General features: G+C 40.8%; 1 protein-coding gene across 3 annotated transcripts in view; it reads left to right on the plus strand.

Annotated features, from left to right (window-relative positions):
* The window catches only part of MPPED2 (metallophosphoesterase domain containing 2), a 123,397-nt gene that overhangs the window by 57,976 nt on the left and 40,341 nt on the right, over positions 1-25,080 (plus strand). For all 3 annotated transcript variants that reach the window (XM_083600120.1, XM_083600122.1, XM_083600121.1), the window contains exon 4: positions 8,454-8,679. In XM_083600120.1, coding sequence (XP_083456246.1) covers positions 8,454-8,679 — 226 coding nt within the window. The remainder of the gene's footprint in view (positions 1-8,453; positions 8,680-25,080) is intronic.

The following is a 25,080-nucleotide window of genomic DNA, read 5'->3' on the forward strand; positions in this document are numbered from 1 at the left end:
AACTTAGAGCACACACACACACACACACACACACACACACACACACACACACTTGCACCATAGAGTGAGTTTCAATTATCAACAAATATAGCTGCCAACTCTGCCATAATACACACATACAGTACGACTAAATTACACATGGCATTAAATATGTGGTTCAACATCATATTTAACTTTTAAAGAAAGACATGAAAAAGCAGATGTTTGGGTCCTGAATCATGATCGGGACTGCTGTGAACAAGGAGGAAGTGTTCGCCGCTGCTGCTGTTCCTGTAGGTTTTACACCTCCAGAGCAATTACTTGTAATGGAAGGGAAGTTTGCATTGGTCCCAATTGAAGCTTCTTCCTGATACAAATAGCAGCATGTATGTAGTTTGGCGCTCAGACAGCACTATTACAGGACTTAATGATGCCAAACCATCTGGGGTTCATTCCCTGGATCATTCTCCAACTAATATAAGCCGCTACCTGCCAGCAATGTCCTTCTGCTGTCTACATAGGGCAATCAGATTAGATGCATTGTCAAAGTATAAATGAACACAAAGCTAACATTAATAAAGGCAACAACCAGAAACCAATGAGAGTCTCCCAGGACATACTGCTGTTGACCTGAAAGTCACTATTCTTCATCAAAAGTACTTCAAAGGGAGATTCCAGTGTAAAAATGCTGACCTAGAATTTTTCAACCACTTGGTTCCTGTTGAGGCCTAAATATGTACAGTTTTATTTCCCATTTGTAGTTGCTAGGTAGCATAGTTAAGCTAGAAAGATTTTTATCACCGGCTACTGCTAATGTGAATGGTGATTGTGCTTATTATATATTGTCACAGAATGTACCTTTTGCATTTCATTGACATTTGTGCCCACTATGTGTTTGTCACCTTTATGTCTGCCTGCCTGCCTGTCTCCAATGAGAATAACATTTTGTGTATCTGATGATGTGAACTATAATCCATGAAAGCTTTTGCCATAATAAATCAGTCTTTATAGTGTCTGATCATAAATAGAAAATGATCTTGAATATACTGGTTACAGAAGAAGCAAACAGTGCTGAAGTCCTATAGCTTTCTGACTAGGTTCTGTGCAGCTAATTCTAAATTATTCTTGTGCAAATAAGGAATGAGTGCCAAAACTCAACCTACATTTATTCTCCATATTACATTTTTTCTGCCATCTGCTTGCAGACTATTGGGCTATTTCAGGATAGTTCAATTTCATGTAAATTTATCATTGCAGTAGATTCAGAATTCAATTTATTGTCCAACAATGAAGATGTATGAAAGTTACAGTAAAATGATTTACAAAAAGTACAATAGAAGATACAGTGTAGTTAGCACCTGAGTTGTGTGTCTTCTTTTTAAAAATCAGCTATATTTTTATCAGAGTATCTTTAATGTTTTCCACAGTTACAAAAGTGAATACAAGCAGTTTAACTCATGTTGCATACTTCTAACAGATACAAACTTTTGTATAGTACGAAATAGGTCAAAATCCACTCTTGTGTAAAGGCTGGGCTAGGAATGTGTCTGTGATGTATTTATCTTGCTGTAGTAAACATTTTAAAAATACACATATCTCAGTCATGATTGTTTTGATGTTTTCAGATATGAGGCGCTAAACAATACAAAACATTGATGACTGTTTTTTCAGTGCTGCCCCTAAAATCCAAGCAGAATTTTCAACATTATCACACATTTTGAAATCAGATAAATTCAGATGCCTGGGCATTCAAGCAATGAGCATTTTAAGTAGGTTATATGTAGTCCACCTATGGCAATGTATGTAAGATGATAAGTAATTACAAGCTTAATTTGTCTACAGTGGACAAATTAACAGGTATTAAAATGATGGCGTTGCCACATCTTAGGTTTGTGTTCCAGACATAACCAGTGGAAATTCAGGCAGTACAGTAAAGTTTTCAGCAGAAAAAACAAATGCATGTGTCTTTTGATCTAAGTATCCATGTTTAAGAAGGGCTTTGCTATACCAACCCTTGTAACTTGGGGGCTGGTGGTTCCAAACCTTTGTTTACATTATAATGCATGCCAGCTGAGAGACAATTCTTATCATAATGGATAATGATAGCAAAAAAACAAGTGACTTTGGAGACTACAATATGATATTCCTTTAAGGTTTTCCTGAAATTGCCCTTATTACCACCCAACTTACTTCACCCTCTCCACAGTGTGGAGTGTTTTTGTATCTCTTTTAAAATAAAGACAAACGTTAAAAATAAAGAACTAAACACTCCCTTTCTTATGGCAGCTCAAGCCATCATAAGAAGCAAAACTTTTTATTTAAGCAAACTTGACTATTGGTATAGTAAACTGTGGCAGTTGGCTTATTTGGGAAAAAGATCACACAAATTAATGGTAGCCAGAGGAAAAAACACTAAGACAATTCGTTTTGCTGTCTGCTTTAGTGTTATTATTTTACGTGAACAAACCGGAACACAGCCACCCTGTCCCTCTAGTCTATCATAATATATGGTTTTGATAATCTATACACTGATAAGACCTTTTTGTATCTTCACATTTATTTAGATTTATGCAATTCTGCAGTGTAATGTAAGAGATATTGCTTTTTCCGGTATTTTCTGTTTGTTTTACATTATAAAATTCAAAATCTAAATAAAAACAAAATGACTGACAATACAATCCTAAATACTTGCTGGAGTACTATTTTTGTTTCCAGAAAGTATCTAAGGCTACAGTGCTTTGAACTGTACACTGATCTGCCCCCGTCCTAGCCCCAAAATGGGATGTAAGTGCTTAATTGGGCCATAATTTTAAGACAAAGAAATAATGAGCCCTCGTTGGTAAATTCTAGTGGGAACTTGTTGCTGGAATATATTGAAGAGTCATATTAACCATTCTACAGTGCAATCATATCCATGTCTACTCAGAAGTAAATCCTACTGTATTCACCAAGGCTTACTCTTTAGCAAGTGTGTTTAAGATTGCAGCCTTAGCAACTGCTATATATTATGAAAGAACCATGATATAAACAGAAACCAAATAATTGTTGGAACAAAATAATGTTTAACTTATATGGAACAAAAATTTTTTTTTTCTTCCAGTAGCACCTTAAAGACCAACTAAGTTAGTTCTTGGTATGAGCTTTCGTGTGCATGCACACTTCTTCAGATACACCTATCACCCATTCCCACCACCCTTCTGAGTAATACCCCTCCCCACCTTCTCACTATATAGAAGGATCTGGCAACTTCTGTTTCAGTGTATCTGAAGAAGTGTGCATGCACACGAAAGCTCATACCAAGAACTAACTTAGTTGGTCTTTAAGGTGCTACTGGAAGAAATTTTTTTTTTTTGTTTTGACTATGGCAGACCAACACGGCTACCTATCTGTAACTGGTTATATGGAACATTTCTTCCCCCTCCCTCCTTTTGCTTAATGAAGTTTATTTAAAAAAGGGTACCAATCACAAACAGTTACATTAGAATAATGTTATGGTTGAGACATAAATTTGTAGAAGCAAGTATTTTCATTAACTGCTGTGGAAATTTTTAATTGGCCCCCACATATATAGCCCCCTTTAAAGTCACCTATTCCAGTCGGGGATACTAAGTTTTCTAAGGAACCTGCCATTAGACAGGCATGTACAGTGGTACTTCGGTTTTCGAACGTCTCGGAAGCCTAACGTTTCTGTTTTCGAACACCGAAAACCTGGAAGTAAATGCTTCCATTTTTGAACTCGCCTTGGAAGTCAAACGGCTTCTGCTGCGTGTACATGCTATTTTTTTCAGTTTTCTGTAGACTGCTCTTTGCACCTCGGTTTTCGAACGGTCAAACGGTCTTCCGAAACGGATTACGTTCAAAAACCGAGGTACCACTGTATACTGTTTTAAGCCACTAATTGGGGAATGGCGAAGGGTGGCATCCCTGTGGTAACAGAAGGATCCATCAGGGAGGTAGATAATTTCCAGCTATTCCTTTGCATCCTGCAGCTCTCCATATCCCACCCCCTCAATTGATCTGGAGTGTGTCTGAGCAGTTTATGAGGGGGAAGAGGGTGCAAGTGAGAGAGGGAATCGGAAAAAGTATCCCCCACCCCTTTCCACCAAAGGATGCCTTTTGCCAACAGAGGATCACGAGTGGATTTCAACTCTCGTTGGTTTGGGAATACACTTATTTAATGTATCCCAGTATTGTGGACTCTAATGGAGATCCATATGTGCTCTTGCCCACTCAGAGATTTAGACTAGATGGGACTCCCGTTACTCTCCCTGCTTGATGGGTTTATGGCTCAACCCTGGCATTATTGTAACGTAGTTTTTTGTGTTTAATGTTTCTTAGACTTGGTTTTCCATTGCCAGCATGGAAGGAACCCTAATGCATGAGTTTCAGAGGAGAAGGTAGCAGTCTGAACCTGCTGTGTGGCTCGATCAGCAAGCGTGAGTATTAACGCTAGAGCTGTCAGGCCTTGTGAAAATTAATGAAGCCTGACGGTTACAGAGTGAAAGGTCAGAGGCAGAGCTTGCTCTTACGTAACATTTGTGTTTTGTTGTGTCTAACAACATTTTCAACAAAGGAGAGCTTTTATGTGTGAGCCTTAGATTTATCGCAGGACTCGGTAGGTCTCGGCCTTTGCTTTTCCCTGTGCTGTAGCCTGGTGTTTTCCTTGCATAAAACCAAAACAGTTTGGCTGTTCGCTCTTCTGTCTGCCTTGATGGATTTTCCATATGCTTCTTGAATGTTCTTTCAGCCTCTGCCTAATTCACATATCACTTTTGAAGGATTTTTATTTTGTGAAAGGTAAAATTTGTGATTAAAATGTAGTGCTTATGAGATTCCCCCCCCCCCAATATTTGCTCATTAGTTTTGAGGAATGCTTGTCGTCTGGCACCACTCTCTGTGTGTAGAAAGTTAGCATCTCATCCCTGTTGTGCTGCTAAAGATTCTTCTGTCGGATTATGAAAGAAAGGTGATAATTATATTTGGACAGTTTGGCTAATATAGTTGTTGATTTGGCAAGGTAGTTTGAGAGGTGGATCTTGTTACATGTTAGAATCGTTGACTGTGTTCATCGTAAAATATATTAAGAGCTACAGATCTTGAGAAGAAAGCAGCAGGAACAAGTCATAGTACTTTGGTTAAAGAGATTAAATGTTCCATTCCTAGCAGTTGCTCTAATGCACATATGGAGCTGTTGTTGAGAGTACTATCAATGTGCACAAAGGGAGGGTTGACTCTTTCATGGAAATGAATCTGTGGCAATTGGTTCATGGAAACCTGTGAGCTCATCTTTTTTCTAGAGGCTTTTCTGCTGCTTCTTTTTTTTAAGTTACCTGTATTAACATAATCACTTCTGTTGCTTTTTTATTCCACCTGCAAATAATAATTAATTTTTGTTTGGTTATTGGAAATCTTAGCCCTAGTTTACAGACAATGATAGTGGCTGAATTTCCTGCATTTTAATACCTTTCACTATCTGCTTTTCCAAGGAGGAAGTGGTTCCTTCTATGAAAATGCAAAAGCATGAGCCAAGGATGTTCACCAGTAGGAAATTTGACAATATTGTCATATGTATGAATCAGCTTAGTCAGGTATCTGAGTGAGGTACTCTGTTGAGCAATAGTTTGAACATTGGCATTACAGCAGGCTGAGCAGTCTATTATGCTTTAGCTAAGAACTGGGAGGGGGGGTGAACTTGCTATTCAGAAAACCCTATCCTCAAAAATATTATATATGTATTTTTTGTTACTTTGTAAAAAATGCTTAATATTACATTGAGTGCCCGATAACTGAAAACAAAAACATGTCCCTGACAAACATAACAAAACACCTTTTTTGGTGTCTCAAAAATATTCACAGAAATAATTGGGGTGGGGGTGGGTTATACATTTTTAAGTATGGACTCTATCCATGATTGCTGTCTGATTTGGTTTGATCCTGGACTGTTTATATCTTTTTTTACTTGTTGTCAACTACTTGCTCAAAAGCTTGAGTGAACTTTTGAAAAGCCTCATATTCTCAGGGAATGTAACAGCACTAGATGTGCTCTGTGACCTTTCCCGAAATCACTCTAGGGCAAAGGTCCCTAAACACCAGTGGTCTACGAGCTTCATTCATGTGGTCCATGGTGCAAATACACAATTTGAATACAGCATTTATCACAGGACCTTATGCTACAGCAGACAGAACAATCATCAAGTGTTAGATAAAGTCACTCAGTAATGCTCAAGTGGTCCATGTGAGTGGGATGAATTTTGGGAAACACTGCCCTGGGAAATGATCCTCATAACATGTCCACTATGTTGCCATAGTGGTTATAAAAGCAGGTTAAAAAACATTTCTTCCAAATATATTAAGGTAAATCTTATTGCCATGGGCATGGGGGGGCACATACAAGGTGAAATAGCTCAAGGTTTAGAGATAATGTTTCCCAATAAAATGAAATAATATAAAAACCCGTGCACGAGCAGACGTGGGTTGCATTCGCTTCAGGATGCGAACGGGGCTCCGGAATGGATCCCGCTCGTATCCAGAGGTACCACTGTATAAGCACAAGTTGGAGCACTGCAGCTAGTTTCAAATCAACTCGAAACTTGATTCTGTGTTGAGTTTCCTGCATTGTAGAGGGTTGGACTAGATGACCCTTGGGGTCCCTTCCAACTCTACAATTATTTGATTCTAACAACAAGTCTTAGGAGGTGGCAGAGGGCCCCAATACCTTCTACCTATGCTCAGGGGCACTCAGGTTTGTTTCTCTCTGCCTAAGAGTTTATTGGAAACTCCTGGAAGAGGCAGGCATTTAGACAGATGCATAAGTTCAGAGGTGAAACTGCAGAGCGCAGGGTCATCATTCCAAAGGATGCAACGTTGCCGGAGTGCCGTACTTTGTGACTGAGTCTTGAAACTCATGGGTGTATCATCCTACTTTCTAGTGGGTCTTTTCTTTATCAGATTCTATATGTCATTCATTTTTCAGTACAATTTGCTTTTAAATATATCAAAACAAAAGCTATGTATATTCACATTTTATATGATAAATGTCTTCCTTAGTATTGTACCCACAGTCGATTTACTTTCCGTTAGCTCTATCTTTAATTGATCTCTAAACTGATTGTCACTAAAAATGTGCAAGAACAACACTGTACCTTAAGAAACCAGTTTTAAATGCAGTGTGCAGAGGTAGTTAAAATAGTTTTTTACCTGGTGAATGCAACCCCTTGTCAATACAAAGTCAGCCTTGTAAAAGCACATTAGTGCCAACAAGGTTGCATACCAGCTTATTTTGTAAATGCATCAGAGAATGAACTTACCCTATTCTGACCTCTTTCAGTTTCAGGAGGTGTTGATATGAATGTGATCCATATATTCTGTAATTTGATTGCCTGCACTTTGTTCTTGCAACTAGCGCTAGAGGCATGAAAAAGGAGTGAGGCTCAATGAACAAAGCCTTCCTTCAACCCCAGCCCCCACTCCAGTTTTTAAAAGAGCTGGCTTTGGAAAGAAGTATATTGGTTGTTTGACTGTTTCTTCTTTAATAAAGAAGAAACACTTATTTTCTGTTTCCTTTACCAGAAAAAGAAATTGTGAAACTAGAGTGTCAAGTCAGCTCTTCCTTCCAGGCCCATGCAGTATTATGAAAGCACTTAAGCATTTAGAACATGCTAAGTCCCATGAATTATGATAGGCAGAATGAAGTTCATCCATCAAGAATTATGAGGAAAATACAGTGGGTTGGTTCCAGAGTTCTTCTGGTGCTGGAGGGAGGGGTCAAGGAGACAAACACTGCCAATTCCTCTTCTCCCTGAGGCCACGGCTTCTCCAGAAAAGCAGGTCAAAGAGGGTTGGAGGACCCTTTAAACAGAAATAATAATATAGGTAAAATGTGTTTCATAGTTTCTAATAAAGATCACAAGAGGGATGTGACTGAAATATGTTTATATTTCTTTCAGTCTTGTGGAAATGGACATACAACTAGATCCCTAGTGAGTGAAAAGAATAGAACACACACCAATCCACCCACTGGCCATGTTAATTCATCATCCTGTTTGCCATTCTGTATGGCCATGGCCACAGTCTCTAGTGGGAAAACATGCAACAGAGTGGAAGATATTCCCTCTTTTACCACTCCTTAATCCTATGAAGAATTTTATGCATGTCTTCTCAGAAGTCAGTCCTATGAATAGTGGCTACTCCCAGAGAATTATGCATAGCATTGCAGCCTAAGTAAATTAGGCACATCAAGTTATCTAGAGGATCATTTTCTTAGACTTTGAATACATGCATCTATACACACATACATATGCGTTTTCTTGGTATATTTTACATAAGTGATAATATATGATTGCACAGAATAGCCGTAATAGCTTTTGTTTCTCACAGGAATGCAAATATATCCATTGTGTCTTTAAGTGCGCATAAAAAAAAAATACAAAACCTGGGCACAGGTATGCTTATTAAATGCTTTTTTGTTGTTTCAGGAAATTTGCCATATGAATATAAAATAGTGATTGCTGGGAATCATGAACTGACATTTGATAAAGAATTCATGGCAGACCTTGTTAAACAGGATTACTACCGCTTTCCCTCTGTGTCCAAATTGAAACCAGAGGACTTTGACAATGTTCAGTCACTTCTGACAAACAGTATTTACTTGCAAGACTCTGAAGTAACAGTCAAAGGATTCCGAATATATGGTGCTCCTTGGTAAGTCTCAGTTTAAACTTTCTTTGCTTGTGTGTGTGATTAGTTCAGCAATATGCAAAAATTCCTACACTGACAAATTCTGTTGATTCTGCTGTAAAAGTGTTGAAAATGGTTTTCAATAGTTGTTCCTATGATCTTCTCAATATTTGCTTGTTGGCTTGCTTTCTTGTTTTTTTATAAATTATTAGAACCCCAGATTTACATGATAAATGCTAGAATAATTTGTATTTGATACGGGAAAGTTACCAAAATTTTTGTGTTTTGGTTTTAGTATTTTTAGCTGACAATTTTCAGACTTTGGATCCTAAAATTCTTGTTTTATATATCTTTAGATTGATAGTCCAAGATTAGGAGGAGAGAGTAATACACTGGTATTATGGAGAAAATGGTTGAATATTGTAAATCAGCTTAAGGCCAGCATGCTATGGTGGGATATAAAACTAAAATAAAATCAGACAAAACATGAGCAACTATAAAAACTGGGACAGTCTTGTTTTAGTGACTATAGTAAAGACTGCATTTGTTTGACACTGAGTAAATGATGTTAGAAAAGGAGCACTGTTGTTTATACCAACACTGCAAATTGTTTCTGTAAAACTACCCCAAGGCCACCTGGTTTAGTGTGATGCTTTCTGAAAGAGACTGATATTGAAGGCTATTGTATGCCTGCTTGTTCTCCCAACACTTTTGTGGGTAATATGCTGATTAGATACTGCGTGTTTTTGAGCTCTTTGTTCCACCATCTATGTCTCTGCTGATTATAACTGAAGTCTTCCTCATTTAACTGAATGTGAACTGAAATCAAATGCTTTCTTCCTTGGGCAGAGCAGACAGTAGGAAGTTGGGGTGCCATAAGAGGCAGTGCAGATCTCTGCAGAGGACAGAGTGGGGCTGTCTGTGGCTAATGGCACCATTGTATACCGAGGAAACCCAGACTAGCATTTGTCAGCGGCTCAGATATGACTTACACCATATACTGTTTTTCTTGCTATTAGCATGTTTCCATGGCCAAGTACTGTGTCTGAGCCAATTCCCTATGTCATCTCTTCCTTGCAGAAAGTATACTCATCAACTTAGTATTCTCACGTACTTATGTGTGGAGCATTTGAATAAAACAAGTTGCCTTTGCTCGTTTTCTACAGTTCTTACATTTCTTCCTCCCATCACTCATATGGATTGTCTGAACCTTTCATTGTAACTGGCTATGAGGAGGCCATCATCTAGTGATGGACCAGAAAAAAGTCATCCACTGGCCATACAACCCACGGGTGTACTAGTTGCCAACTACTCACGTACAGTGGCACCTCGGTTTATGAACTTAATCCTTTCCAGAAGTCCATTCTTAAACCGAAACCATTCTTAAACTGAGGCGCGCTTTCCCTAATGAGGCATCCCGCTGCCAGTGCCCTTCCACCGTTCAGATTCCGTTTTTAGACCAAGGTAAAGTTTGCAAACCGGGACACTACTTCCAGTTTTGTGGAGTTCGTAAACCAAATAGTTCGTAAACAGGGCTGTTCTTAAACCGAGATACCACTGTGTGTGTGTGTGTGTGTGTGTGTGTGTGTGTGTGTGTGGAGAGAGAGAGAGAAGAGAGAGAGAGAGCACCTACCTAAATTTAGGTGGGATTTGTTTTAAAATGCAAGTATGGAGTTTCACATTCCCTTACATAATTCCTGTTTGGAGCAGTGAACAAAGTGAAAAATTTGATGGCAACCTGTTTGAATATTACGTTTCTCCTTTATAAAAGAAAATAATTTGTAAACAGAATGCTTACTGCTTTCTGAGACTTGGAACCTACTTTTTAAAAACCTGTATTCGGAAGCTTTTATATTCTGCATGCATGAAAGTAACATCTTAAAGTTATAAAATCTTAAGTGACAGAAAATTGCGAAATATGTTTCCTAACCAGAGACTGTGAGTATTGAAAATGGCCTCAGAATGACCTTCTTCTTTCAGCAGAAGCAGTTGAACTCTTAACTCTGTCTCATAATGGATTCTACCCATTCATATTTGGATTACCTAGAGCTGAACCTCTAAATGGCAGGGATTGCACTGCAGAAAGCAACTGTTTTGTGATTTTGGGGCTGTATTGACTTGCTGGAAAGTTGCTCATCACTGCATTACGGTAGTAGATGGAGCTAGACCAGAAGTGGGGACACAATTTCATGTGTACACAAACAGTAAAAGGAAGCAGATACATATATTTAGTAACACCAGTTGAGCCTTATCTTCTATTTTCTTTATGGACTCTATTTTCTCTCACAGGATGACGGTTTCCCTTCCATGCTCTTAATTTGGGTTGAACTTCCAGGAAATTTGTGTAAAACTATTATGAATTGCAGTAAATTTATGTTCAGAGCAACTGGTGGTAGGGAAATTGAGAAGTGATTTTTAATTCATCAAGTCCTATAGGTTAAGGAGACTGGTGAGCATGTTTGGGAAATGCTTCACGCTGAGACTCTCACAGCAGCTTTCAATTCTTTTAGGTCAGTTCTAGGGCAAAAATGAGTGCCTGGCGTGCTCTGGTCCATGGGGTCACGAAGAGTCGGACACGACTAAACAACAACAAGGGCAAAAATGAAATCCAGATTTAACATCCAAACCATCTCTCTATGGCTCAAGCTGAAAAGGGAAACAATAACATGAGATGCAGAATAGCACTGGGTGGTATATCAATATATTGCCCAGGAACAGTATGGGGGGGAAGAGACCGTGATGACAGCTTCACTTAGCGATATATCGCTGGTGAAACCGTCATCGCTCTTGAGTCCCTCTGCCTCCAGCACCCAGCGCACTGAGGAAGAAACAAACCAGCTGGGAGCTGGAGGCAGAGGGACTCAAGCAGCGGCAGTTTCACCAGCGATATACCTCTGGTGAAACTGCCATTGCACTCTGCCCTGTCAGAAGGAGAAACAAGCCAATACAACTTGTTCCCCCCTTGCTGCTTTAAATGGCTTGGCTGAGGAGCGTGCTGCTGCCCTTCCCTCAGCAAAGCAGTTTTACGGAGCCCCAGACCTGCCATCGGCTCGCAGGAGCCAGTGGCGGGATGGGGGCTCCATTAAAGTGCTCCCCCTCCCCTGCTAAGAGAGCCCGACCCTGACCCTGCTTACACGAGAGTAGGAGCACGATCGGGGCTGCAGCCTTGCTTGTCTACCGCCTGGCTAACTTTGTCTAAGAGGGTGTGCTGTGCCTTTCATCCCAGAAAGATGGAGCCCACCCTCCCGATGGAAGGCAGCCAGGTGGTGTAGGGGCTCTTTGACGCTGCTGGCAGGCCCAGCGCTTGCCAGCAGCCCCTCTTCTCAAGGCGCGGATAGGGTGGCTTTGCACCCCCTGTCTTGTGGACTTTGCCCGGAAGGGTGGGCCACATCTTCTCCTGGGGTGAAAGACCCACGGACGAAAGAGGCAGCATACCTGCACAGGCTAAGGCAGTCTTATCGCACGGAACCTGACAGGCTCAGTGTGCTTGGCTGCTGCCGCCTGGTCTATCTTTGAAGAGTGGGGGGCAAGCAGGCAAGGCAGTTTGCCTGCTCCCCATGCCAGCGAAGGTGGAGGCAGCCTGGCCAAGGAACCCCAAGGTCTTGCTGGTTGCGTGCAAGTGGCAGGGAACTTGGGGCTCACTCAGCTGGGGGGGGAGGAGCCTTTCCGCCCACCAGCTGAGCAGCAGGCTGGGGCCAGCTGTATTGGTTACAGCCCGCAAGGCACCGAGCTGAAAGAGCCGTAGCTCCCATCGTGAAAGCTGTGGCAGTTTCACCCGGCACCTCGCTAGCTGGGGCCAATGCAGCTTTTTACAACATCACCGTTTATCGTCAGCCAAACATCACGGTTTATCACCAAATTGTGATGTTTGGCGATTCACCAAGATGTTGAAAACCCTGGGATTCATTGTCTGCCTTGACACACTGAAAATGTAATGTCTTTGAACTCCCCTCCAACTAACAATTCACCTTCCGTTTGGAGGCATGTAACACATCTTGATGTCAGTTTTTAGCTCTGAAACAGCTGGGTGGGAGTATACGTATTGTTCAGATGGAAACAGGATCACAAGGTGGGGAAGGAAGGAGAGCTTTATCTCTTCCCAGATGCAACCCCCCCCCACTGAAAATAGTCTCACCACATGGTTACGTGGCTTAACATTTTATGTATTAATTTTATATTAAAAAGTATTTCACCGAACACCAACATATTAAACAATACAAAATCCATTAAAATAAAACAGCAAAAAAGAAAAGAAAAAATAGAAACTAGGCAACTGCTTATTGCTAACTACTGATCCCCAATTTTGTTTGTCAGAATTAAATTCTTGACCATGAATTATTATTATTTTTTTTAAAAAGAAGAAATTGTACCAAACTTAAAGGCCATGATTCACCTGTTTTTATGAACAACTTGTGTACCCAGAAGAAGTTTAATCCAGCCTGTTCTCTAGGGCATCCTCTCAGCTCAGTTAAACCCCTTATACAATCAGGGTGCTAGTGTTGACCTTTAAAGACCTAAATGACTTGGAACCAAATAAAATGAAGAATGGCTCCTCCCATAACAGTGTGCTCATGTATTAGGATTTTCGGATGAGGTCCTTCTCTTGAGTACCATCAGTTGGTGATATCCTCCCCAGGACGTTTGACTGGTGCTGACAGGCCAGTCTTTTTGGTGCCAGGTCAAAATATTTTTATTTGCCTGAGCATTTTAAACTGGCTTTATTGCCTGTCTAACTTTTTAGTTTTGTAAGTTGTGACTTGCCAGTATTATTGTTAACAGCAGTGTTTCTCAAGCATCTGAAGATCTTGTGCACGCCCAAAAATGTGTGCAATGTAAATAAAAAATTAAGTCACACAATTAAAATACATTTAGAAATTCAAATGAAATAATTAGGGGAGCTAGGTTTGAAAGAGGCATTTTTATGTTAGCTAAAAGGGGGCATGGGTTTAACATGTTGAGAAATACTGGTTAAGCGTCTTGCTTGATTGTGGAAATCACCAGGATGAAAGGAAGCTTAGAAGTATTAAAAATAAATAAAATTGTATATGGATGGATGTGCATATGTATGGCATTCTGCAGGAAAGTTTCTTATTGAACAGACTTACGATATTATACACATGCACAGATTTCATACTGAATCAGACAAAACCTGATGCTGAGTGTGAGAGTTTATGACAGATCTTTTTTCTAAAGTTTTATTTTTTATGTGCACCTATGTTGCACCTATTTACGGATATCTTGAATCTTATTGAGGAGGAGGTGGTGCAGCTGCAGTGGCTGAAAAGATTATTGGGCCCTAAAATGAGACATGCTGACAAGTTCATTTGGAATTTGGGGGAGGGGTCCTCATTCACTGGTATAGTTAGTGGTTTTCATTTCATGAGAGGGATCAAACCACGAATAACAGCTGCAGCTCTTAGAGTTTTTAGCCTGTCAAGAGGTTTCTAAAGAGTAATTGCCATCAAATTGGGAAAACTGAATATAACCCATATATTTAGAAAATGTAAATTGCCAACTCAGTGCAGCTATAGCAAAGAAATATCAGTCTGTATTCATTACAGGTGATTTCTCACGGTACATCTGAAAGCTTTTTACAGACCTAAGAGAATTCAAGTAGTGCCTCCTAACTTACAATTTAATAGAATGTGTATGTGGAAAATAACTTACAAAACACAGGAGCATTCATGTGCGTTTGCAATTGGAGTGAGCAGCAGTGCATATTTATAGTCTCTAGTGTGTAGAAAAATTGAGCTTTGTCTGATGGGCCTGGTAGTATTTAAAGCCATTAGATGCAGAGTTTCATTTCTGAAAATGAAAATATAGCCCCTGACAAAAAGTAAGAATCTCTATAGAATTGATACATGGCCTGATTTTTCCCTGCCCTCTTTAAATTATGTTTAATTTTTTATTTTTAAAATTTATAAACCACCCTTCATCCAGAAATGGATTTCAGAGTGGTACACAGAAACTTTTTAAATTACAGAATATTGCAACACAAGCCAACATAGGTTGGAATAGATGACCCTCAGGGTCCCTTTGAAAGTACCATAATTTAAAATGACTGGGCAAATTAATATTTTTTCCCCTGGCACCAGAAAGAATACAGTTATAGAATCAAGAGGTGATAATTTAATGTGATTATGTCCATAAATGCACATACGTTATTAGTGTAAACTTGGCCCAGACATAAACATCGCTTTACGATAGACTACATGTGATTTTAAGCTGCTCATCTCCACTGTGAAGTGCTAAGGGGTTTTGTAGTGAGAAGTGATACTAGAACCTCTAACAGTGTTTAGTTGGGCTGCCTAATGTGGCAGAAGGGCTCACTAACTGTGCTGGACACGTCTCAAAGACAGGCAAGGGTGGGCAGAAGGAACTATAAGAGTATTTAATCTCCCCAAAGTGAAATACCACTTCATTGGCATATAAACACAACAAATCACGGTCAATTCAACACTCAATCCAAACCCAGCAGAAAAGAATCAAAGAATAAAACAAGTATCAGCAATAGGAAACAAGAGATTTAGCACACCAAAATTTAACGTGCATGACTCATCTTCCAATGTCCATATTCAATGTGTGGTCTTCCCTCAAGCATGTAATGCATGAAGGAAACTGCGGTGTCATCAAATTCTTAGTTTTTAAAACTGGACCCCCCCCAAATGAAATTCTCCCACCTTCTTCAGGGGTACTTTATATTGCATACCCTACCCCAGTGACTGAAACGTGGTCAGACAAATGTTTCAGATCAGCGCCACCTAAAAGCAAGCTGCAATGAAGCAAAATCTCATGGGAGATTATTCAAAATCCTAGGCACCTCATCTGAAAAGGCCCTAGCTGAATGTCCTGAGGGCCCCCAGAAGGAAAACAGCCTTCTTGTGTGGGGAGGGGAAATCCTTGAAATATAGTCTGGTCCCAGGACATGTTGACTTGAGCGTGGAAAGAAATTGGTAAACCAGTGTAGTCAATAGTATCCATTATAGCTCAGTAGTGATTAGCAAAATACAATCTTTCCTTTTGAACCAGCAGAAGCTTTTGTGCTGTCTTCAGGTGTAGCTTGGGGCGGATTCAAGACTCTTCACATAAAGTACATGCAATGAGCTGCTTTGGCACACCAAACATGCGACCTTGGGGCCTTGTTGGATCCCTCTGGTGTACATTTTACTGTTCTGTGGCTCTTGACAATGCAAGCACTCTTTGCTATGAGGGTTTTATATCTATCTATCTATCATCTATCTATCTATCATCTATCTATCTATATCATCTATCTAGCTATCTATCTCTAGGGATGCGGGTGGCACTGCGGTCTAAACCACTGAACCTTGGGCTTGCCGATCAGAAGGTTGGCAGTTCGAATCCCCGGGACGGGCTGAACGCCCGTTGCTCGGTCTCAGCTCCTGTCAACCTAGCAGTTCAAAAGCACATCAAAGTGCAAGTTGATTAATAGGTACCGCTCCACGGGAAGGTAAATGGTGTTTCCGTGCGCTGCTCTGGTTTCGGAAAAACTGTCTACGGACAAATGGCAGCTCCCTCGGCCAGTAAAGCAAGATGAGCGCCTCAACCCCAGAGTCATTCGCAACTGGACTTAACTGTCAGCGGTCCTTTACCGTTATCTATCTATCTATCTATCTATCTATCTATCTATCTAGTGGAAGTATGCTGATCTTGTAACAATCCATTAAATCACTCACACTTTGTGCATGTGCTCTCTCCCTCTAATGCACATATCTTACCCATATATCAGAAACAACTGAAGGGCTACAAGTTCTCCATCCCTGCTTTGTAACGTGGTCTAAAATAGTTGATTTCATTCAGTCATTTGTCATAATTCTGCATACTGTTTCTTGCCCTAGGAGCTGAGATGGAGGTTCTGCTTTTTTCTACTGCATTTACAATTATATTTTAGTACAAATAGCCATGAAGTTGTTACTGCTTTCCATTGCTTTTTATACTTTCCCTTTACACTGTCAGTAAACCATCAGATTTTTTTTCCAATTATAAGTTGTGTAATGCATCATGGATTTTGCTGACAGTCTTCATGTTCTTGAAATAGCAAGCAAATTAACAGCAGATATTGAGTTGGTAGAATTAGAAAAACCAATTGGCAACTCACATGATAGGCTTCAGATATAGTGATGGAGAGAATGGGTCTCATTTCTTTTATTTTCATAGTCTTATTTGGTAATTAACTGAGGCCTTTTAAAAAAGGAACAGAAACCACCATGTTCAGCAATAAAGTTTTACATGCCAGTTAGTACTGGGGGAAGAAAATAATGTTGGTTCTGTGCAACTCTGTCAGGAACTCTGGCATTCTTTAGTAGAAATCAGCAGTTTAGGAAAAAAAATATTGGGAAGAATAAGGTCTTGTGTCTCAGTGTTAAACAAATACACATACACTACATAACATAACATAGTTATGTTTTAAAGGCACAGGCTCTTATTTCATTTTTCTTGGCATTTGTCCTTCAGACGTCTCATTATAAAATTGAAGAATGTTATTCCCTCAGGTCTAAAATTACTAGGGTTTGTTGACGTTTTTTTCCTCTCTGGGAATGTCACTGACTCCTTTTAAATCTTGCTGAGATCAGTTGACTTGAAATTCAACAGTCCTTCTGTTTATTTGAAAATGAAAAGAAAATAGAAATTATAAAGATGTCTTTAAAAAAAAGGTAATTCACCTTGATCCAGAGTTATTTGTGCTCTCTAGTGTACACATGGACTTCCTGAGCACATGCATTGCTCCATTTCAGTTGAAGGTTCAAAGAGAGATCCATGTGTGCAAAGAAATGCATGTCTGCATTTTCTTCTTATATTGGCAATAATGGTGTGTGTGTTGAAGCCCGTGCAAATAGCAGCATTGTATGCCTGGTGCAAACTGCCACATTGAGGTGATTGTCAGTAAGTATGGTACTCTGTGTGCTGACTTTTTTTGTTAGAGAACCATGTGTTTGGTTGGGGCTCTACCAGCAGAGAGAGTGGAAAAAATAAAAGCATTGGAATACCTGCTTGAGATGGCCATCACAAGATGACTTGAGACAATATTTTTAAAATTGTTGCGAACAGTACTAGCATAAATACTGACTTATATAAGAAAAATATATCTGAAGAAAAGGTTGGATTCTTACAACAGAAACCCCAATAAACTTGGTTTTCTCTGGTTTTGAATTGTTTATCCCTCTTCTTCCCTTTTTGGTGGGGTATGGCCCTATTTCTTTTATTCTGCATGTACCTGCTGAATAGATGTGGGCTGCTGTGCATTGCTGTGCACTAGTGTCAGTATGCATGCCCCTGCAAAACAGGTGGTTGAGGACAGACTGGTAGGTGTATGATCTATGTTCTCTCTAAAAATCACATTTTTTGTCGTGGTTTTAATATACAGTGGAACCTCGGTTGTTGAACATAATCCGTTCCAGAAGATCGTTCAACAACCAAGGCGCAATTGCTGGTCGGCAAAATCCACTGAAAAAATGGAGAAATGCACCTCAGAAGCCATTCGACTTCCAAGGCGCGTTCAGAAACGGAAGCATTCACTTCTAGGTTGTCAGTGTTTGAAAGCCGAAACGTTCGACTACCGAGGTTCCACTGTATTTAGACAGCTATTTGGGCGGAATGTGTTGGCTATTTAACTGTTACTGCTCTTTATCCTATAAACTGCAGCTACCTACCTTTTATAGGGACGTGGGTGGCGCTGTGGGTTAAACCACTGAGCCTAGGGCTTGCCGATCAGAAGGTCGGCGGTTCAAATCCCCGTGATGGGGTGAGCTCCCGTTGCTCGGTCTCTGCTCCTGCCAACCTAGCAGTTCGAAAGCACGAAGTGCAAGTAGGTAAATGGGTACCGCTCTGGTGGGAAGGTAAATGGCGTTTCCGTGCGCTGCTCTGGTTCGCCAGAAGCAGCTTAGTCATGCTGGCCACATGACCCGGAAGCTGTACACCGGCTCCCTCGGCCAGTAAAGCAAGATGAGCGCCGCAACCCCAGAGTCGTCCGCGCTGGACCTAATGGTCAGGGGTCCCTTTACCTTTACCTATCTTTTAAAGTCCTGTAAAGTCCAAACTAAATCTGTGGCTGGTTTAATTTCAAAAGTGTTGCATCTGTGTTTTTCTTTTGGCTCTGTCCTGCAAAGTTATTACTATGATGCATGGGAATGTATCCACAAGCAAAATCCATTCCTAGTACCAATTATTGGGGAAGAAATTGTGTGTGTGTTATGCATAACCAACATATACTGGACAGGGGAGGACGGAATACTGCATTATTTTTTTGCAAGCAAATATTTTCAGACACACCACTGGTCCTATGAACTACATTCAGGCAGTTTATGGTGTGTCTGTGGATTTGTTGTTGGAGATGGAAGACATCCATTGCATTAAATACTCACTCTGCCTTTTATTGCCTTTTTATTACTTTTATTGTATTTTACTGTACCCAGATTTGAATTCTATGGAATTTATATTGTGATACCATAAAAGCAATATATAAGAAATAAAGATACATTTTGAAAATGCACTTAAAAATAATACAGCACCAAGGTCAGCACATTATACAACAGACAGGAAAAAAAATCACAGGATCCTTAACATTTTTCAAGTGTTCCATGGTTGGGGACTGGTGGAGTTTGGGATCTACTGGTACAGGTGCATTCTGGTTTTTGGCAATGCTTCTGGTTGTAAAAAGCATGAAAATACAAAAAGTATTTGCTTTGTATTTTTTACTTAAAAGTCCCAAACTTTTTTCGGGTTTTAGGATTTGACACTTGGCAAGTGTATTTTGATTTGTCACTTTTATAGAGAAAAGCACAAGACTGTAGCTGCACCACTGCCTAAAACAAAAGACAAATGAAACCAGCCCTGATTTTCATACTGATTTTGAGGCTAGCATCCTAATACATACATTTGAAATGCCAGTGCTTGCAGAGTTGCAAGGCCTGCTGCATTCCTCAGAGATCACCGCATTAGCTCATTTTATGTACTGTACGCTCTCCGTTTGGAATGAGCAAAATAAAGCCAACTGTGATTAGGAAGTTAATTATATTTCATGCCAAATTCAAGCATCCCCTCTTAATGAGAATAACATTCTGTTTCTCAAGGTGTGAGTCAGACCTGCTTTGAGGGATCTCTCTTATTTTCTTTGTGTGTACCTCCTCCCTGTAAAATACAAGAAACTGGCAGCAATCCATTACTTCATTATCACTGTTAGTACTTTTCTGCGTTTCATTTCTCTCTGATTTCACTGTTTAGAACTCCCCTACCTCCCGACCCATGTGTAAAATATACCAGTATGCATTTGATGAAGTTTAGCCCACAAAAGCTTCTGCTATAATAAATTTGCCACAAATCATAAAATGCCACAAATACCTCTCTCTCTCTCTCTCTCTCTCTCTCTCTCTCTCTCTCTCTCTCTCTGCTGCAGTGGACTAAATTGCTACCCTTCTGGTAATCTGTATTGACGTTTCTGTTGCGATTACCAAGCTTTTAATTATCGTGCTTCCCTGAATTCCATTCTCCTCAAATTTTTATCTAACCCAAATGTCCTGCAACCAAAAATAGCCATTGATAAAGTGGATACTGTCTGCCTTCTCCGAGAAGCCACCAACGGGAAAAGGACCCATTACACAATAGCTACCAGTTAAGACATGGAAGCTCCTGTCTCCCTTGTTTGTTGTTCAGAGATGGTAGCCTTTCATTCCCATCATACTCCCTCCCCAGCTGCCTTTAGCTATTCTTCATATTACCTGTTCATTGCCATTTCCAGTTTATTGATGCCTAACATAAAGACTCCCACCCAGTCTTCTACCATAGTCATATTTGGCAAAACGAAAACATTTGGCTTTTCATCTTGGTGAACCTTGTTATCAGGAAGAACAGTTTTACGGTGAAAGCCTGTACACGTTTCTACTCAGAAGTAAGTACTGTTAAGTTCAGTGGCACTTACTGCAGGTAAGTGCTTATAGGATTGCAGTTTTAATAACTGAAATGAAGAGCCTGGGACATGGGTAGGCAAACTAAGGCCCAGGGGCCGGATCCGGCCCAATCGCCTTCTAAATCTGGCCCGCGGACTGTCCGGAAATCAGCGTGTTTTTACATGAGTAGAATGTGTGCTTTTATTTAAAATGCATCTCTGGGTTATTTGTGGGGCATAGGAATTCGTTCTTTTTTTTTTCCAAAATATAACCCTCAGACCCTGACAAGGTCTGAGGGACAGTGTACTGGCCCCCTGCTGAAAAAGTTTGCTGACCCCTGGCCTAGGAGGACTGCATTTGGTTTCAGAATTGTGCTTCTGTGCTACAGTAACTTATGCCATTAATCTCATTCTTCTGTTCAGACTCCCACACAGTTGGTGTCACACTTGTCACTTTCACAAATCATGTGTGGTCACTTATATCACATATGCTCATTACTGATGACTAAGGAGTAGTGGAGCTCAGAAATGCCTGCAGCAATCAGGAAATGCATTATTTTTTTTTAGCAGGTGCCAGTTGAACAGAAATATGGCTGAAGCAAAAAGCAAACAGTCGTGACATTTCACACTGTTTTCCCTTCCTTTTAAATTTGCAAAGCACAGACTGACAATCCCAAAACATATAAACTGATCATCATTTTGGAATGAAAATTTATTTAGCATGGAGTAACTTCAAGCCCTGGTTTTTGCCTCTGGTGGTGCCCCTGTGGTTTTTCACTTGTTTGTAAACGATAAAAAGTCAGGGGTGAGTAGGAAGGTTTGCAAGTTTGCTGATGAAAATATAAATGCAAAATAAATAACAGGTTGCAGACAGTGTTGACAACTGGCCTGCTGTCAGGTGGTGGTTGAGAGGTGTTCTGTTGCAGACAGAAGGGAGTTCCGCACTGCGAAGCCTACAATAGGAATACATAATTCTTCAGGATGCTCTCCTTGCCAGAAAAAGGTGTAGCTCTTCTCTTGGAGGCAGCCATTTGAAGTGAGTCAAACAAAATAGTATATATAATAAAGAAAATGTTGAAGTTGAATGCATTCAAAACAGTGCAAAGCCATTATTTAGATGTGATTAAAAAAACATTTTTCTTTCCGTATTCAATAAAAGGGCTTCAGTGTATTATTACACATTTATCTTGCTATCTTTTTTTCTTTAAATCTAAGCTAATGAGTCAGTTCTGCTATATAGGCAAAGTCCCATGTTTCCTCTCTCTGTTCTTTAATAGATTGATTATATTGTTGATAATCTCTATTTCCCTGCCGGTAACATCCTGGCAGCAGTTACCATATATGAAATAATTTCTTTGTACCTTACTAGAGCACTACATAATTAGCAAAACAAAGCACAAAAATAATGCCAAAAACAGAGTCTAGTGAAATTTAATATTTATCACACATGAATTATGTATAACTTGGTTTGAATTCTCCTCTCTCCATCCACTAACCAGTGAGAATTTATACATTTGTGATTTTATCTAATACAGTGGTGCCTCGCAAGATGAAATTAATTCGTTCCGCAAGTTTTTTCTTCTTGCGAGTTTTTCGTCTTGCGAAGCACGGTTTCCCATAGGAATGCATTGAAAATCAATTAATGCGTTCCTATGGAGACCGCCTTCAGACCAGACTGTTCAGACAGACTGTCCCCGGACCTCTTCTGAAGGCTGGCGGGGGGAGAAGGACTTTTCTCCCCACCGCCAGCCTTCAGAACAGCCTTCTGAAGGCTAGCGGTGGGAAGAAAAGCCCTTCTCCCCCCGCCAGCCTTCAGAAGAGTTCCCGCAGGGCTGCCTAGGCTGCTGATAGCAGCCTGCTGCCCGGCGCGAGGGGCGCTCTGCTTCAGAGCGCCCCTCGCGCGGGGCAGACATCTGCAGCTTGGGGAGCCCTGCAGGAGTTCCCCGCAGGGCTCCCCAAGCTGCTGATGGCAGCCTGCTGCCCAGCACGAGGGGCGCTCTGCTTCAGAGCGCCCCTTGCGCGGGGCAGACATTCGCAGCTGGGGGAGCCCTGCAGGACTTCCCCGCAGGGCTCTCCAAGCTGCAGATAGGGGTAGCAGGCTGCTATCCGCAAGCTGCGGATAGGGGCAGCAGGCTGCTATCTGCAGCTTGGAGAGCCCTGCGGGGAAGTCCTGCAGGACTCCCCAAGCTGCGGATGTCTGCCCGGCGTGAGGGGCGCTCTGAAGCAGAGCGCCCCTTGCGCGGGGCAGCAGGCTGCTATCCGTAGCCTAGGCAGCCCTGCGGGAACTCTTCTGAAGGCTGGCGGGGGAGAAGGGCTTTTCTTCCCACCGCCAGCCTTCAGAACAGCCTTCTGAATGTTGGCGGTGGAGAGGAAAACCTTCCTCCCACCGCAAGCCTTCAGGACAGGTCCGGGAACAGAGGAGAAGGCGCGCTGTGCTTCCCTGCTGTCCCCGGAGATTTCCCTATGGGCTTTCGTCTTGCAAAGCAAGCCCATAGGGAAATTCGTCTTGCGAAGCCGCTAAAAATCGGAAAACCCTTTCGTTTTGCGGGTTTTTCGTTTAGCGAGGCATTCGTCTTGCGGGGCACCACTGTATAGACTTTTCGGGACGGTCATCCAAAGAAGTTAATTACAACTTTGAAACAACCCAACTTAACTGTTAGTGTACCCATTTATGTTGCTACAAAGCAATTTTATGAAACACCACATTTTCAGAAAAATAAAATTTGCCATGGAAAAATATAGGGAGGATTCAATGTTGTGCTTTTCTGATTGTTCTGTCAGTGCAAGCGTTTCGGCTTCCCAGATGGAATGATCCACCCTCTCCCTCTGCATGCTGGTTTGTTGTTTTTTCAGGTTCTCCTGACTCACCCAAGCTAAATTCAGGAGGTGTAAGGAGGGTGGGCCAGAGAAGGATGAGAAGCCCCATAGCTCAAGCAGAAGTCCTTGTGTGGGCTTTAGCAGACAGGACTCATTAGCTGAATCCTGCCCACAGGGCAGACTCTTTTAAATGAATAAACTAAGTCGTATACATTATCAGTGGGTCTCCTCTGAGTAGGACTAGCACTGAATACTACCCATAGCGGTAGAAATTATTTCTTAGAAAATATTGCTAGTATGCTTACAGTGATTAACACCAGCAGATCAGCCTTCTTCCAAAGAATTTAACTCCACAGAAACAGAACTGATAACATAGCAATATTTTATGCATATATCCTATTCATTGTGACAATTATGTATGCAGAAGAATCAAGAGAGAGCATGCAATAGTCTTGCCTTTGTTTCTTTAGACAGGAGTGGCCTTAATGATTCCTGTGATCTAGAGATATAAAAGTGAAAAAGGCTTTGTGACAAAAAATGTAATACAGGTAACTCACAACTGACATGCTTTTAGCATGTGTGATTTTCAGCTTCATGCGTTTGAAGGCTGGCTGATTGAAATCACATAAATTAAATGCACAGAAGCCAAAGAGCTTAAAAGCACTTTTGGTATAGGGTTTTTCCTGCTTGGGAATAGCTTTTAAGCTTCCTTGCTTACCAGACTCTGGGAGGATCACACAAGATCTCGTGGGAACTCAGACAGTTGCGTGAGATCTCACTAGAGCCTGTGTGTGAGTCTGCCAAAGCCCGGCAAGCAAGGCAGAGAGCTTCAATCCTTTCTGACTTGCTTGAGGAGCCGGGTAAGACCTATTCAGTGTGATGGTTCCAGCAGGTAAGATTGCTCACCTTGACAGCAGTTCCAAAGGGATGGTTTGAGTATATGGGTTTTTGCAGATATGCCCTTCCCTGTAACATAACCCCTGCATAAGATGTGAGATACTTTTCCTATATGGATATTCAATGCAAACCCCCCCCCCCCCAACCAAACACAGGATGATTGGGTGATCCTGACTATTATTAATTTGGCAACACAGAATATTTAAGTTCAGTATTATTATTCCCCACCTTTTCCCCAGACAGAACTCAAAGCAGCTCACAGATAAATATGAGAAACGCAATAATTAAGAAACAATTAAACATTGATAAAATTAAAACTATAAAGGGACCCTGACCATTAGGTCCAGTCGCAGATGACTCTGGGGTTGCGATGCTCATCTCGCTTTACTGGCCCAGAGAACCGGCGTACAGCTTCCGGGTCGTGTGGCCAGCATGACTAAGCCGCTTAAATTACTTAAATTATACAAATAATTACACTAAAAGCTGCACAGCTCTGGCCCTTTCATTAAAAGCCGTCAGCTCCAAGCCTGTTGGAAAAAGAAAATATTCACCTGCCTGTGCAAGGACAACAAGGAGGGAGCCAGCCTAGTTTCTCTAGGGAAGGAATTCAGAAATAAGGAATTATTCACCAATGAATAAAGTAATAATGCTCCAACAAAACTAGTGCATAATTATCCATAAAGAAGACACACACAAAGAGGAATTTAGATTTATTTGACATATGCATGCTTATAGACAACACAGTCTAGTTAGTTTTAAGATCATATTATGAAATCAATGAATAAAGGAAGTTGAGTAGATTTTATTTTGTA

Source organism: Podarcis filfolensis, assembly GCF_964270895.1.
Source record: "Podarcis filfolensis genome assembly, chromosome: 1".
NCBI lineage: Eukaryota > Metazoa > Chordata > Lepidosauria > Squamata > Lacertidae > Podarcis > Podarcis filfolensis.